Source organism: Limulus polyphemus, unplaced genomic scaffold (genome assembly GCF_000517525.1).
Source record: "Limulus polyphemus unplaced genomic scaffold, Limulus_polyphemus-2.1.2 Scaffold3, whole genome shotgun sequence".
Classification (NCBI taxonomy): Eukaryota; Metazoa; Arthropoda; class Merostomata; order Xiphosura; family Limulidae; genus Limulus; species Limulus polyphemus.
The window spans coordinates 437,543-454,410 of record NW_013665613.1 but is presented as its reverse complement, the minus strand read 5'-3'; the positions used below and the strand labels follow the sequence as shown (position 1 = coordinate 454,410).

Genomic DNA, 16,868 nt, shown 5'->3' with positions numbered 1-16,868 from the left:
TACGCTACTGTGTATAATAGTTGAATGAATTGCCTGAACGTCACATTAGTGTAGCTTATATAATGTGTAAACTTTAATATACTCTAATCCCTTATAGTGATGGCACACGACGAGATATACATTTGGCATGTAATGCTGTTTGAATACAAGTAGGGAAACAATGCCTCTGTAGCCACAAAGAATATCAAAGAAGTTTATGGAAATGTTTTGAATGTTCGTAAGTGTCAACAATGGTTCAGCAAATTTCGTTCAGGTAACTTTAGCCTTAAAAACTGTGATGGCAGGGGCCGACATTTTGGAATTGACATTGATGTTCTGAAAACTCTTGTTGAGTCTAACCCAAGGCAACACTCGTGAAATGGCCCTGACATTGCATGTCTCTCGTGAAACAATACGTAAACATCTAAGGAATATGGGAAAACTTCATAAAGAAGGTTAATGGGAAAACGTATACTCTATAGTTTAAACATTCTGGTGTAATAAATATTCATGTAGTTAAGCAACTTTAAAAATGCATATATTCTATGCCTAATAAGGAACAAACAATTCTTTATAAGAATAATGCATCATCTCTATATACTTAGAATAGAACACACACAAAAAATGGAAATGAAATTACAGCAACATGCTGTACTAAGAACAAAATGTTTTTTCGTAAAGTTACGAACGAAGACTCCTTTACTCTAGTTGTATACACATATCTGAGAGTGTGCTAACACGCTCTATGTAGGGATGGCATGGGCGCCTGTATGAAAGCAATACAAAGGTAATCTGGATTTTCTTCTCTACAGGTCATCAGAAGCTAGATATTTAGCATAGTCGTTCTACCTCCGGTGTGTATGCCGCTTTTCAGTTATCCAGAGCACCCTAAAGCCGAAAACCGGTGAATAACCAAAACCGAGATTTCTTATTTTCATTCATCATGCTTAGCGCCTACCTAGTTCTAGCAGTATCTATAATTTTATCATCACTTGATATTGCATACCAGTCTTCACGAACTTTGACTGCCTATTTTATTATTATTCTATGCAAAATTTATAAAGCTTTAGAACACTATATATAATCTAATAACCAGGTACGTCATTTTATTAAAAATTTAAACAAGTAAGTATAAGGAAAAAATGATCGCTAAATAAAACATCTATACAGAACTGGCTACTGAACTTGAAGAAAAGGAACTAAAAAGATAGGGATGGAATTGGATATATCACTTGATCGGCTAATGATTATATAGCAGACTAAGCTGTCTCGACGTAACATGATAATAGCATACCTAAATTACTTGCTTCCTCACTGGCAAAACAAATAGAAGTAGAATTTCCAATCGTAAAATGTTACTCTATTGTAAAATAGTCATAAAAGTAGTATTGTAAAGCTAACTAAAGGAAATCTCATGTTCTGACACCTAGCTTTCCATAGACAAAGTGCGTAGGCCAGTAATGTAAGAATTTTATTATCCATGTAAAGTCGAGATAGTTTAGTCTGCTGTGTGATCATTAGCCGGATCAAGTGATATGTCCACTTCTATCCCTATCTTGTTTGGTTTCTTTCTTCGATTTTAGCAGCCAACCCTACATAGTTCTTTATTTAGCGATATTTTTCCTTATATTATTATCAAAAAAATTAACTATAATGCTAAATTATATATTGTGGTGTTATTGGCATATATCCATTTACATGTCCACGTTCATTAAATTTTAACTCATGATTAAATGTGTTAGAGTTTCTAATCTATCATAGATACCTTTGAGTTTATTCTAAAACGTATACGTTGTAGAATGCTCCCAAAGAAGCTTAAAAATGTGAAATGTTGGACAATAAATTGAATTATTGCACTACACTTTGTACATCCTACATAATAGGAATATTAATGATGTTTTTGTGTTAGAATCTAAACACTGTATTAATTTGATTTTTTTTTCGCTTACAGTATTCCAATTCATTGATGGTTTTCTTGAAATATATAACATAAGTGAAATCATCACAGTTAAACAGAGTGACTTGCATCCATCTAAGATAACATCAAGTTCTAGGTACAATATTTATTATTCCAATTAGGGGACAAATCACAGAGTGTTACTGTTAATATTTGACAATTTGTAAGATAGCGCAACTGTATATTTATATAACACGGATTTTTAAAACCGAATTTCAAGTATATGAAAATGAACATTTTGTCAGACCTAGTATTGATTTTTACGATATTCAGCTATCGTAAGACACAGATGTCGGGTTCCCCCGAAGTTTTTATTGATAATTTTTAGTCAGTATTTTTGAAACTAAAGTTAAATAATATTTTCTGCTTTCATGAAGCAAAAACTTTACCTACATTCTGTTAAAGTGAGGCAGAATACGCTTCTCTTATCATTTGGACTCCTTATAGACAATCTAGCCCCCAGTGGCACAGCCGTAATTTTGCGGACTTACAACGCTAGAAACCGGGTTTCGATACCCGTGATGGGCAGAGCACAGATAGCCCTTTGTGTAGCTTTGTGCTTAACTTCAAACAAACAAACAATAGACAATCTAATGATAGGTAAAAGAGATTTAGTTTCGAAGTTGTACATCTATTTTGATTTACTTTTTCACGTCGTGTTCAAAATAGATCCACTAAGCGAATGTTGTTTTACTTTCAAGTTTTGCAGTAAATTTTCAAAGTAATTTTCTAGTAAAATATAAAGAAATAGAAAGGAAAACACCTTTATATTCAAAATTTTTTCTCACTAGTGGTTCATTTTGGGCTGGTTCTGTGGTAAAGCTCTGGATTCAAACCCTTACAATTCGGGTTCAAATCGGTGGGATACCACCAAATATTTTGCGACTTTAACCTCTGGGTGACAATTAAACCACGTTTCTATATCATCATATTCATGTGTTACAAGTTAGCTAGCATAGAATTTCAACGCACGGGGAGGAAATAGATCCCCTAGGGGGTAATATAGAGGATCAGATCCAAGCGCTGACCTATGCTGCTCCTTTGGGAGCTCTATGGGTACATGCTAAGCTTGGTGACAATCGATCCAGAAGTTTGTGAAATAATAGTTAGAGATTAATATTCTATTTTTTTCTTTGAACCGTATCAAGATATTGTCGTTTTGGTGATCTGATGCTTAATTTTATGTGTACTTCTGTATACTTTCGCTCAATACTCACAGCTTTTAAGTTACATGTATAATGACATGCTATAAAAACAGAAATAAATATGTAAAACTGAATTGAATTAAAGGAAGACCTTATAACATCAAAATAAAAGTTTTGTTTACGGATGAGGTAAGTAATATGTTCCTAAAACCTTGTTAGTTTTCAGAAAAACACTAAGTTTCGCTACCTTTAACTAGCATGGTCAAGTGGATACAAATTAATGATGGAACGAAATCGTTACTTATAAAGAGTGATATTACATTGCTAGATAACAAAATAAAATAAAAGAAATAACATTTTATATACGTGAAAATTCAATATAAATATAATTTTACAGCTGAGTACTGGTTAATGCTAGGTTTGTTTTTTAATAAAGATGCATTCTTTAATTTTTCTTCTATTTATATTATTTTCTCTGCTTATGACTTTTAATTCCTGAAAAAAAAAGAGTTCTTATTCTGAGACATGTGCTTAAAGATAAGGGAAGGGGTTATTAATGATGTTCTTTTGATATTGTAGACGCTTGTCGACCGGTTTCTCCAATATAAGAATTACCACAGTCTTTATATGTAATTTGATACCAGGATCCTGAACTGTTTTTGTCAACAAATTTTTACTATACAAGTTCACCTAGTTTTCTTTCTGGTATGAAGGAAACTTTCACATCGAAATCCATATTGTATTCTTCAGTTGCTTATAATCAAGTTTTCTGGATAGCATGTAAAAGCCTAGGGATATATGGTATAAAACAATAAAAAAATTATGATTTTTTTAATCGTTCATTGTATCTTCAGATTGTGATTCATTTTCTAGGGACGACAATGTGTTTTGCAATTTAATTTGTGATTTTAAACATTTATCTCTGATGAGAGGAGCAAATATTTTTATCTGTTTTAAAGAGGTCCTTGATGATCCCTATTTGTGTATGCGATCATGGAAAGAAGTTTAATGAATATAAACTCCCTAATGTGTGTCTTTATGAAAGACAATGGTACGAAACACACTTTCACTTTATTTTCAATCGAAACATTTTAAAAAGTAAATTTTTCAATCGATTTCATTCTCAAATGTAAACATGATGCTAGGGTGGAGTGCATTCAAATGAGAAAGAAAACAATCCATATAGTAATTTTCCACGACAATTACTCTTCATAACGGATCCAGAAGATAGGAGGATTGAGTGAGGTGGAGATGTCAATTTATTCAATTCTGACCATGAATAAATTAGCTAAAACAGATGAAACAGTATTTCCCATTCTTTCACAGTTGATCTATTCATAATGAACATTCTAAAATAGAAAAATTGTTTACGAGAAGCGGAAAATGTAAAAAAATCTTTGATGATGGAAACATCTAAGATTGTTTGTTTGTTTTTAATTTCGCGCAAAGCTACACGACGGCTATCTGTGATATCCGTCCCTAATTTAGCAGTGTACGACTAGAGGGAATGCAGCTAGTCATCACCACCCACCGCCAACTCTTGAGCTATTCTTTTACCAACGAATAGTGAGATTGACCGTCACATTATAACGCCCTACGGCTGAAAGGGCGAGCATGTTTGGTGTGACGGGGATTCGAACCTGTGACCCTCAGATTGCGAGTCGAGTGCCTTAACCATCTAGCCATGCCGGGCCAACATCTAAGAAATATTTAGGGTTGTGATCATTTTGAAAATATTCCAGAACATATAGAAGTGATTCTTCATATGCACTTTTGTGAATAGATTTTTTTACGTCATAGCTGACCACAAAGACACCCAGGTCTGGAAATTTTAGTTTTGTGATGAAAGATTCAGAGTTTTCGATAAATGAATAAACTTTAGTAGTAATTATTTGTTTAGAGAAGCCGATAGACAAGTGATTACATAATTAAAATGACATTTAAAAGACCCTTCCCTTGTGTTTGAGCACATGACTCAAAATTACACTCTTTTGTTTTTTTTTGGAAGTTAATAAAAACCAAAAACGTTAATCAGTATTGAGGGGTAAAATTACATTTATTTTAATTTTTCCTCTATTTAACACTCGTATTTGATTTATTCTTACACTGTTGCCAAGCGATGTAGTATTGCTCTTGACACTATATCACGTAACGGTTTCGTTCCATCATTCAATTGTATCCGCCTAACGATGAAAAACACTACGTTTCGCTAGGTTTAACTGAAAAACTAAAAAGGCTTAAAAACCCATATTACTTGTTTTATCTTTAAACAAAACTGTAAATATTTAAAATTTGATTGCTTTGCTTTAATAATAAAAGTCATTTTTTTGAGGTTCTAAAGTCCCAACGTTTTACCAAACTGGTTTTAGAAAGTTCTTTCGTGATGTCATAGCTTCTGATGGAACTACTTATTATGGGGGAAGGCAAGCACGATTGGCGTGCCGGACTATGTATCTGAGGTTTTATGGTTCGCGCCACGCTACCTAAAAATAAATAACACAAATCAGAATACCTAAAGAGTTGGCGATGTATTGTGTTAACTAGTTGCCTTTCCTCCAGTCTATCACTTCCATATTAGTTAGGACTAGCGCATATAGTCCCTCGGTAGCTTTGCACGAATTTTAACAAAATAACATGAAACGATTTTAATCTGCCAAAATAAATAATCAAAAGTTGAAAAAAAAAACTTTTGCTTTCATAATTTTATATATAAAATTATCATAATTTGTAAAGTTAATTTATATCAAGTGCTAATAACTTATACGTCAATATTTTGATAACAAATTAACGTGACTTACAAATAATTATAATTTCTGATTTGTTTTTCAAAGAAAGTTGGCCCATAAATGTTTCCCCAGTGAAAGCTGCTAACATGAAGTTATGAAGCATGGCGAGATACCTTGATAATGTGATTACTGAGTGTTAATCACACTTTATAAGAGCAATGTTTCAGGTTCTCTGTTGCTCACTCTAGTGGCTTTGTTTATGAACGTTTGGCTGACTTGTAATTTCTATTATAAGAAGATTCTACGAAGGATGCTTAAGTCGTTTAAACTTACATTCTGACAAACTTTCCGCAAGCCCTCCACTGTACGTGAATTTTAGATTTCAAGATCACATATAAAGAGACCAAAAAGCCCAAAAGTTTGTTTAATTTACACTGGGGGACCTAAAATATATATGAGCAAATGAAATTGTTATGATTCCAGTTTATTTTGTGAGCTTTAGCCTATTTGTAATACTTATTTATTATTTTGAAGATATGCCAACTTCATCTGAGTGGAGATTTGGGGGTTATGGAGATTTTCATAGCGATAATCTTCACTTTATAGACGAGGGCGTTGCTTTAGATTAATTTTGTGGTATGGTTTCTGAACACTTTTTGACATAAACGCTCTGTTGTGAGAGCTGATCTGGTCCTATAGAGAACACTGAAGGCTTCCATCTTTTAACATTTTCTGTTCTTTGGATCTTCTTTATTTAACAATTCCACTATGTAAAAATTCTGTAAAAGGACTATGACATATTCCTACAACCGTGAGTCCATATGTAGCGACTTTGCATTATGGGAGAGTGGTGAGAAAGTTGCTGTCAACTAAATAAATATATGTTAAATATGTCGCCTTTGGTGTCATGACTCGTATCTACGGTGACAGGTAATTGCTCTGGCTTACGCATGTCATTCCGTTACAATCAAGAAGGCTATTCTAAATAGATAAATATAAAATAATAGTTAGAATAATGTAATGAATTAAGAATACGCAATACTGTTTTTCTCTCTCTCAAATATCACTCTTTATATTTATATGTACATATACACAGGATGTGCTTTATTTATACATCGACTGTGAGCCAAGCCCCATCTAGTGACGGTTACATAGAACAATCCAACAAAAATCGGGATGAACTGGTGAAAGGCACACGATTGATTACTTGCAATACAAAGGATAACAGCATAAAAGAAATTTCACCTGATTACAAGATTATATAAAATGGCCGTGTTTGTGTTATACTTGTCATTAGGTGTTGTGCGACATCAAAAGCTTTCCATAAACAATATTAAAAAATAATAATAATACATAGCGTGAAATTTTCTCCTTGCTATTAAGGAAGATTTTATAATTAGAAAATATTTTAACAGAATATGTACATATATATAAAGAAACAACAACATTGCAGAGTACGGCAATTAAATTGTAAAACTACAAAAATTACGAATACCAATAATTTAAAAGTTTATGTTTACTTTTTCTAGATCAACAGTTGTTAGTGGTTAAATATCCAAGTTTAATTTTCAGCTGTAGTAAAACAACTTAGTTAAACTATAGTTTTAAGATCATGAAAACTTGGTATAAAAAGAATACAAGCTTCAGGATATCATTCTTATTTTTACTTAATAGTGGCATCTCTGATTTGCAACTCAGGTCCGTCCACTATTGTCCAACATGTAAATTTTAGATGGTAAGTCTCCAGAAACATCGATAAAAGATAAACAACTCACTTTAAAGTTCTAAGACATACTCTTGCAGTAAATGGAAAAATGATCTATAGGTAGAGGGCATATAAAATGATGGAAAGCTTCTTGTTTGTGGAAAACCTTTACCTCACTTACAATCTTATCTTTTAACACATTCATTATCTTTTCTTAGATTCTACGTCAGATTTACTCTAAGTCTGGTGTCTGTTGTGACTTATCACGCCTTTAAAACATTTTTCCTGACGCAGTTAACGTTTTACACAACTGTCATCACATACCTTTTCTTATATATATACATATACGTATGTAAGGAAAAAAATAATTACTAAATTTTGGCTGCTTTAATTTACTTCTTAAATAATTGTACCGTTAATAAACATCTAATGTTTGAGTGAAATCTTTGACGCACCTGAAACCAAAATTCTGTTTTTTTGTGTGTGTTCTGACTTTGATAATTGTTCGCCGGACTTTTGATTTCCATATTACAAACATCAAGAATAGTTACTGTGTTTGGTTGCGCTTTGTGCTTTTATGTATTTATTGATATTAAGATAACTGCCTATCGTTATGTGGTGATTCCTATTATTTTCAGTGGTTTTCGTGAGTTTTAATCTCAAACTTATATAGAAGAACCTGAAACATCTGCTACACTATCAAGCTCTATAGCTCCTCCATTTGTTGAAAAATAATAGCAAAACAAATTAATATAAATACTTTGTTAAAGCAGAGGCTAAATTATCGTCTTTCTGGTTCAAGGTACATTCGTACCAAGATTTGTACACGTTATTTGTATTTATATTAATCTATGTACAAAATCTGACAACTTTTAAAATCTAGGATGCGACTTTTCCTCTCATGAATAGTAAAGTAAGTTAACTGAATTTATCAAAATTTACTTCACAATACTTTCTTAAGCCATTAAAATTAAAGTGGAGTTTTTTTACTGTCATTGCACAAGAGAGTTTCTATCTGTCCAACTCTCAAGCTACTTAGAGTGAGATGCAACCAGATAAAAAATCTTGCAATAGACACTTATTATTTAAAATGATTAAATGAGTTTTTATATTGCAAATAAATGCATGATTGTTTGAGACAAAAAAGAAAGAATTAAAGACGAGAATGAAATAAGAACAATAAAATATAACTCTTTTTGATGGCTAATAATGAAACTGGTGCTATGATTGTTTATAATTTTTAAAGGTTTTACACATTACGTCAGGAATGCAACCATTAATATTTTGTAACTTTTTTCCACTGGAGAGTTTTTGATTAACATATGGAGAAAACAAAATTCAAGGATTTCTCAAAAGATAAGGACGGAGAGATGTAAGTACTTAGTCTTGTTTCTGTACTGAGGAACTCAGGAAGACAATCACACTAGGGAATAGGAACAAAATTCTGACGCCGTGTAAGGAAAATAGAGGAAGACCCATGGTAACAGCAACTGGAAAATAAAATTTTGGTTAGATCTAATGGCAGCTTTGCATCTTCTCAGACGAGAACTATAACAAAAGTATAGTTTACAAAATATAAGCATCTTGTTCTGCATTGGAACACTTTGAGTAGAGATGATTTCTATCCAGTATTCGATAGTAAATTTACATGGATATTCTAGACAAAAATGGCATGCATAATGAATTGTGATAGATTTGTTTGTTTGTTTTGAATTTCGCGCAAAGCTACACGAGAGCTATTTGCGCTAGCCGTCCCTAATTTAGTAGTGTAAGACTAGAGGAGAAGCAGCTAGTCATCACCACCCACCGCCAACTCTTGGGCTACTCTTTCACCAACGAATATGTTACGCAAAAAAATAAAAAAGTATCAAAAAACGACATTGCCCTCCTCAACTTTCTCTACACATTAAACTTGTCTAGTTTTCTAACTATAATTTGAAGATATCTCTTAGATATACATCTCTTGAATTATATGATGCTTCACCCATTACTTCTTTGATTTTAATTAATATTATGGTTGTTTCACGATGCAAAGTATTTAGCCGGTATGAATAGAAATTTAAATTTCATGTACATATTCTGAAATTATAGAAATTCTGGTTAAAATAAAGGACTTTTGACAATTAATTTTTGCTTGCATGAATAAAATATTCTGTTATTTTATGTTCTGAAGTATATTTAACATTGGCGTGTTTGGCCTTGAAGCTCCAGGAGAAACATTTGTTACCTAGAAAGGATGAAACATATAACGAAAAGATTATAATTGTGCTGCATTCCTCTTTGAAGTTTCTTGAATTGTCAGTGTCTGTGAATAAACTATACAAACCTATGGTTATAGCTTAGCCTTCTATTTGTTTATAATAGAAATATTATAATTTAAAGTATGGAGTATTCGTACCTAGACTTATTCGCTCCAAAATAGAATTAGTGAAATAGGGGGACAGAAGTTCTTTTTTTCTGCTCTCCGGCAGTTGTAAGGAGAGTCTATTCACTAAAGATGATTGAAGATATGTAAATAAAAGCTGGATAATAATCATTAGTTCATACAGGAGTGTTCTCGAGACCAGCTATAACTGATCGTGTATTTACGAGGAGAGAACCGGTAAAAGAAATTTGAGAATTCGCGTGACCTTGGTGACTGGGTCGATGTGTAATCTTAAGAAAGCTCAGATATGATGAAAATGGAATTTTGGTACTTTAACAACCTTGTACTGTCTTTTGAGTGTTTTTATATTTTTGTAATATGATTGATTTTCTACGTCAGCAGTAACGTTTTTACTTGAACCTTTTCTGTTTTCAGTTTCTTTTTCTCAGGTCTTGCTGAAGTATGCTGACTGATTTATTAGTATAAAACAGCTCTGTCTAATTTTTTTCATGGCTTTCTTACCTCCTAAAATTATATTAACTTTTGGCTTATAAGAACAGCAAAAAAATGATAGTATTCACGTTAGGTGAAATCAAAATGATGCTCATGTAATTTGTAACAGTTCTGATAGTGGGAGGTAAAGAAAAGTCCTTTTATCTAAGGTTAGTTATTACGTGTTACAAAGATTCACTTACGGCAACTTGTGCAACAAACTTAAAAAATGAAAACAAGATCACTGTTAAAATGCACAATAAAATTTTTGTGATGACAAAATGCAGTAATTAAAAAAGCTTATTAAAACGCTTTAATTCCAATATAAATAACAAACTATTATAAGAAAGTTTCGAACGTATTGCTCTTGATAATGCTTTTTTAAAACCTGGTTGTTGGATTAGATTTGTTGATGACACGTTCTTGGTTTGGCGGCATGGAGATATTGATTTAAAACATTTGTTGATTATCTAAACAATGTTGATCCTTCTAAATCTGTTCAGTTTACGTATGAGATTGAACAAGATAATTGTTTACTTTTTTCATACGTATTTGTTAAAAGAACTAATAATGGAACTATTTCCACAACTGTTTATTGGAAACCATATACAGTCTCCATGTCGCCACATCAAAGATCATATCATATATTTTCTGAAAAATTAACAGTATAGTAATATTACCATATATACAAGGTATAACTAGCCAAGTCGATAATGTATTCAGACAAAATAATAATATTCCTATTTTTAAACCATTTAACAAAATAAAAACAATAATTCTTAGCATATTTTAGAGAAAAAAATGTATATATCAAATTAGGTGTGAATGCAACAAAAATATATTGCTCAAACTAAATATACTTTGAAATATCGTCTTAATGAATATATAGGTTGTGTACGTAACAAAAAAAATGCTAATTTCTCTTCTTGCTGAACACATTGTTGAAACAGGTCATTCAATACAATGCAAAGTGAATTGAATATTAGAGAATAAATATAAATTTTGTGCGGTAAAATGATTCCTTGTTAAATAGAGATGAAGGGTTAGTTGGTGATATCGCACAATTTTGTAAAGAAATACTGATTCTTATGTACAATACCCATACCACCCTCATAGATTACAATGAGCTAAATCTTTTCTTTATAAAATTACCCCCTTGTCATGTAGATTTTCACTGCTGATGATGGTAACGTAAAGGTATTGAAACGTGTAGAGTCTTTTTAATTTTGACTGTTGGCCAAATAAAATTTTATTGCGCATTTTAAACGTTGATCTTGGTTTTATTTATAAAATTAGGTGTTAAATTTTGAATGCTTTTTGCTCTTTAATAAATTTGCCACTTCTATTAATCTTTTATTACCATATGCTAGTGCTGATTACAACTATCTGAAAATTAGTTTTTGTAATTTGCATTTTTATATTCAACGAGTTTTAGTTTTAAAGCTGTTTATGATGATTAGCAGCTTTTTGACAGTTTTTTTAGTATGCAGAAATTTTGGTTTGTATCCGATTGATTTTTTTTTGTAAATCGATAATAGGTCTGTAAGTCGAAAGTGCTCGGAAAATAATTGTATGAGAAAGATATTTTGTTATGAAATGTCACCTAGCGATCTAGTTTTTTTTGATGAGTTTGCTAAGCAAATTGTAGTGAATGAAAAATTATAAACTTAAAAGTGTAAAAGATATAGCTTCGTTTTGTTCTTTATTTATCAACAAAACTGATGTTTACAATATAGATGAAGGCTCCAAGTCATCTTTATATAAGGCGACAGAATGAAAGGCCCATGTTTACAAGCATTGCATTACGTACCTTCACATGCTACTTGGCCTCTCTCCACTGGAGCCAGATGGACTAGAGGCGGATTGACAACACGGACCCGATCTTTCTGGAGAGATGACCTGTTGTGCTGATCTTAGCTTAACATCTGCAATTAGATTGTAGCAGAGGGTTTCTAAAAATGTAAAACTTTTTTATATATCTAGGGAATAATGGGAACAAAATATGACATTAAAATACTCTGTCCGAGTAAAATAGTATAAGGGTAAGTTAAACTACTAAGTAGCCAGGCCATAGTCAATATATCAATACATTATTATAAGTTATGTAAAATTTAAAAATTTAAAAGTTATATTATGTTCCTGAAAATATTCATCTATTTTTCAAATTTCGAAAACTAAACAAGTATCAGAGCTGGTATCTTATTCGCATAAAAATAAACAAGTTTCAGAGCTGGTATCTTATCCATAAAACTAAACAAGTTTCAGAGCTGGTATCTTATCCATAAAAATAAACAAGTTCAGAGCTGGTATCTTATCCATAAAAATAAACAAGTTTCAGAGCTGGTATCTTATCCATAAAAATAAACAAGTTTCAGAGCTGGTATCTTATCCATAGAAATAAACAAGTCCAATACGTGATTATATAAAATCAACATTTTATTGCAATGAAATGAATGCAGTTATTTTTCTGATAAATTAGCAAAATCATTGTAGTAACAATTAATTATTGAAATATTTTTAGAAAAATTTATAGTTGAGAAAATTCAGCGTTTATATGATTTTAGTTGTTTGTTCCACTTTTCTTAGACGTTTCCATTTTCAGGGTATTTAAATATTGAATATTTCTACAGTAAGCTAATATAAATGACAAATATATCATATATAAGTTTAAACTCTCAAAACTACATAATAGTTTTAAAGCTAACAACAGATCTTTTACTATGTTAACTCCTTTAACGTTAAATTGCTTCGGTTTAAACATACTTAACAAAGAGCACTATTAATATGACTTGGTCATTTAAGTAGTTTTAATGGCTTAAAGCCAGATGGCCTTTTAACTTGTCTTGTAAGAAAAAACATTAATAGTCACAGCAATGAGCGAGAGATCGAATCCCAAGAGATGCTAACGTGGACAAAAGGCTGGTGGTGACATCATTTGTAATACTATGCTATTCTCTGGTTCTGTACGGCTAAAACCTTAGGAACAACAAGATTGTAAGTCTTAAACCTAACAAAATACGTAATGGCTCCATATTTGACATCTGATATGTGTAAGCAGAACTAAATATCCATCAATAACGCAATTATTTTGCAATATATCATTATTACAGATAGCTGTAGCTTTGTGGAATATTTACACACAATTCACTTTTGTGACGGTAAATTGAATAAATACCTCATTTAGAAATCTTAGACTGCCTTGAAAACGTTCCTGCAAGATTAGGTTAGTTGCAAAAATTTCGGAATATCTATAACAGTGTAAATTGAAAGCACCTAAATAGTCCTATGTATGAGACAGAAATGTGAATGTCTAATATTTGTTTATCTACATCAGCAATAATATTTTTATTGAACCTACGTCTACATATTATTATGAAATGTATAATGCTGTTACACATGCGCTTATTCAAAGGATATAGAGCGTACTGATATGAAATGGACTCGATGGATATAAACCCGGAGTACGAAAATTTAACCTACCGACTCCAACCAAAAGCTTAATTACATTTTTCTTATGTACAATTGTCTACCGAATTCAAGTCTGCAAGTATTAAGTGCACCCGATGGGTGAAAAGACTTCAATTTTGACTTTGAAGTAGGGTACCGTCAATACAATCCAAATTCGTCTGATAAATACCCATTTCTCTTCTAACACTAAAAACTCAAAAAACGTTTGTAGATATAATATAAAAGATACTTTTTTCTCAAAGGTACAATGAATAGCTTCAAAATAAATTAACTTGCAATCAAATCATTTGGGTATTATGGTAGTGTTAAATCTCATTTTTATGTCTCGCTTTCGGGATATATATTTTTTTAATTTCACAAAATTATTGATAATCATTTTCTCTAAAAATGTTTTCGATGGGGGTATTAAATGACTATTCATTGTAAAGCCCTATCGTTTGCTATTAAAATGAGATATTATTTACAGCTCTATGTAATATAGCTTTCATTTTATGGAAAAAATGCCAAACCTACTTCCAAGGCAGCAGTGGCTGTTTTTTAGTACAGCCTTGTTTTGTGGTCTTCCTCTAAATAATCATTTGTTTACTGATTTCAAAAGAATGTCATTTACAATTATTATGGAATGAAACAATCATTCAATATTAACCATTCAGTATCTTTATTACATTCCAACGTATTCAATAAAGCAGTATGATTAAAGCAAAGAATGAAATAGTGCAAATCTCACCTATCAGTGCTTAAGCCATTGCTCACATTAATAAAAAAGATCGTGGACTATCCTATTTGACTTCACATCTCTTAAAAAACACAAATTATATATATATTTGTAAAATCAAATGTTTATTCGCTCCCAGTTTACTCATAGTTCACTCAGTACTCTTCGTCTGCATCTGAAAATACAGACTCATCACTCTTAAAATCATAAACCTGGTCCTAAATGTTGTCATTGTCTGCCTCTGTAACATGTGGAATGTCTTCTAAATGAGACACCAATTCTTCAGGTATCTGTGAACAACTGAACCACCTAATCTTATACATGCCACCTTCTTTATGCTACTCAGACGTTTGTGGATCTCACTCATTCAAAGTTTGAGTACTTGCACTCTTCTATGAAGCTGCTACAAAGGGTATTAAAGAAAGAAAGCGACAGCGTAGCGTATAGACCCAATAGAGGTCTGCCAAGATAAAACCAAAAACAAGTAATCCGCGGAAAAAGGTTTGGAAACCACTGTTATAAATACGTCATTTCTTTTCTATAACGTTTACAGACATTAGCACATATACTGTACCATAAATTCCTACTCTGACTAGCCATTTTTAGGTACACCATTTAATATCAGTTTTGACTACATTTCTCATCAATAATATTCTGCAATTTGTTTGGAATGTACTGTACAAGAAGCCAGAAAGCATCTTCTTAGATCTTATCCTATTGGTTGAAAAGTATGGTCTGCTATTGGTTCATATATATTTTCATTGAATTACAATGATGAATGCGGCACTTAAGTGTCTCCAAACGTTTCACAATCAGAATAATATTCCGTAGCTTTACTGACCAAGAAAGATTATTAAAGTTACTGTCATGCCATTCGAACCAGATTCGAACATACCAGTACGGTAAAATGTTGCATTATGATCTTGGAAAAGTCTTTGTAAATCAAAATGGAAATTTAGCAGATTTACTCCGGATCTTATTTGCTCTTAAAACCAAATAACGAATTCCCTGATACGAAAATGTTAATCTCACACCAGTCATTATTTCACAGCCTTCAATCGGAACAACATAAGGAAGAAGTGCCTCTTGTATTTTATGTAAGTAAAACAAATAAAACAAAATTTGATAAGAGATTCACTAGGAATGAGTCATTCATTGTTCAAAGTTCTAAGTAAACACCGCTGAAGCCATTCTGTCCATCTACATTAGAAATATTCAGTTTTCAGACTGATTGTTAACTGTTATATACGTATATCAGTTTCTATAATACTCTTAGTTTCAAGTAGTCGAAATCTGACTACTTTGAAGGAATCAGTCAATCCGGACAGTCTGAAAACTGTTGAATAAATCTTCCCAATCTTTTTCTCCCTGTCTGTCATCAGTTGTTGGAGATCACAGGTTTTCGTATTGGCAGATGTATTCAGTTTCGATTGGTACTGTACATATAATTCGATGACAGAAGTTGTTGAATAGTTCAGTCACAGAAACGGTTTTGAGAATAATGCGCTTAAATCACGCTACTAAATACTGATGTATATTCAGCAAATAACAAGTTTTTTGTAGTTTTCTTAAATGATGGTTGTGCAAAAAATGACAAGCAAAGCTACACGAGGGTTATCTGCGCTTGCCGTACTTAATTTAGTGTAAGACTAGAGGGAAGGCAGCTAGTCATCACCAACCACCGCCAACTCTTGGGCTACTCTTTTAACAACGAATAATGGGTTTGACCGTCACATTATAACGCCCCTATGGCTGAAAGGGTGAGCATGTGTGGGCATTAAACGGAAGATAATGTACATTCGAATATGTTAAAAATTCTTGCAGAGTAATGAATATACTTGACTTGAGTCATTGTTTCTAAATTGATATTTAAACTGCAGTTGAGTAAACACAATCATTCATATGAAACATTGTTTATCATGTAAAAATTTAACGTAGCTTTATCACTTTGTCATATAAACATGATTCAAATCAATAGGTTCATCTTGGTCAAAAATGAATTATTAAATGTTTGTACAATGGTTCTTATAGTAGATTTGAAGTATTTTTTCTCATTACTTTAACTTATTTGTATTCCTTTGTTCGAATGTCCAGAGAAAGCTCGAATTATAAAATAATTTCTCTAAGTGTACATATTTGTTTATTTGAATCTTCGAGCAATGCTACACAATGACTATCTACGCTAACAATCATTAATTTGGAAATGATGAGGGTAAGTGTAAGGCAACTAGTTTATTATTGTCCACTATTGGGCTACACTGAGCAAGTAGTTCCAGGCATAGCGTGATTTTTGCGGCAACAGGATGTGAACCATAG

The 16,868-nt window shown here is 32.0% G+C and overlaps 2 protein-coding genes across 9 annotated transcripts in view; one reads left to right on the top strand and one right to left on the bottom strand.

Annotated features, from left to right (window-relative positions):
- LOC106468521 (putative thiamine transporter SLC35F3) overlaps window positions 1–12,228 on the top strand; it is a 56,719-nt gene extending 44,491 nt beyond the window's left edge. The window contains exon 7 of the mRNA XM_022397571.1: window positions 12,106–12,228. Coding sequence (XP_022253279.1) covers window positions 12,106–12,146 — 41 coding nt within the window. The 3' untranslated portion in view covers window positions 12,147–12,228. The remainder of the gene's footprint in view (window positions 1–12,105) is intronic.
- LOC106468416 (Down syndrome cell adhesion molecule-like protein Dscam2) overlaps window positions 1–16,868 on the bottom strand; it is a 247,618-nt gene that overhangs the window by 29,374 nt on the left and 201,376 nt on the right. For 6 of the 8 annotated variants that reach the window (XM_022397090.1, XM_022397225.1, XM_022397340.1 and 3 more), the window contains 2 exons: window positions 12,180–12,294; window positions 7,263–9,002 (listed from right to left, as the gene is read on the bottom strand). In XM_022397090.1, coding sequence (XP_022252798.1) covers window positions 12,182–12,294 — 113 coding nt within the window. In that variant the 3' untranslated portion in view covers window positions 7,263–9,002; window positions 12,180–12,181. Of the gene's footprint in view, window positions 1–7,262; window positions 9,003–12,179; window positions 12,295–16,868 lie in introns of those variants that run through there. The other 2 variants (XM_022397136.1, XM_022397176.1) reach the window with 1 other exon arrangement.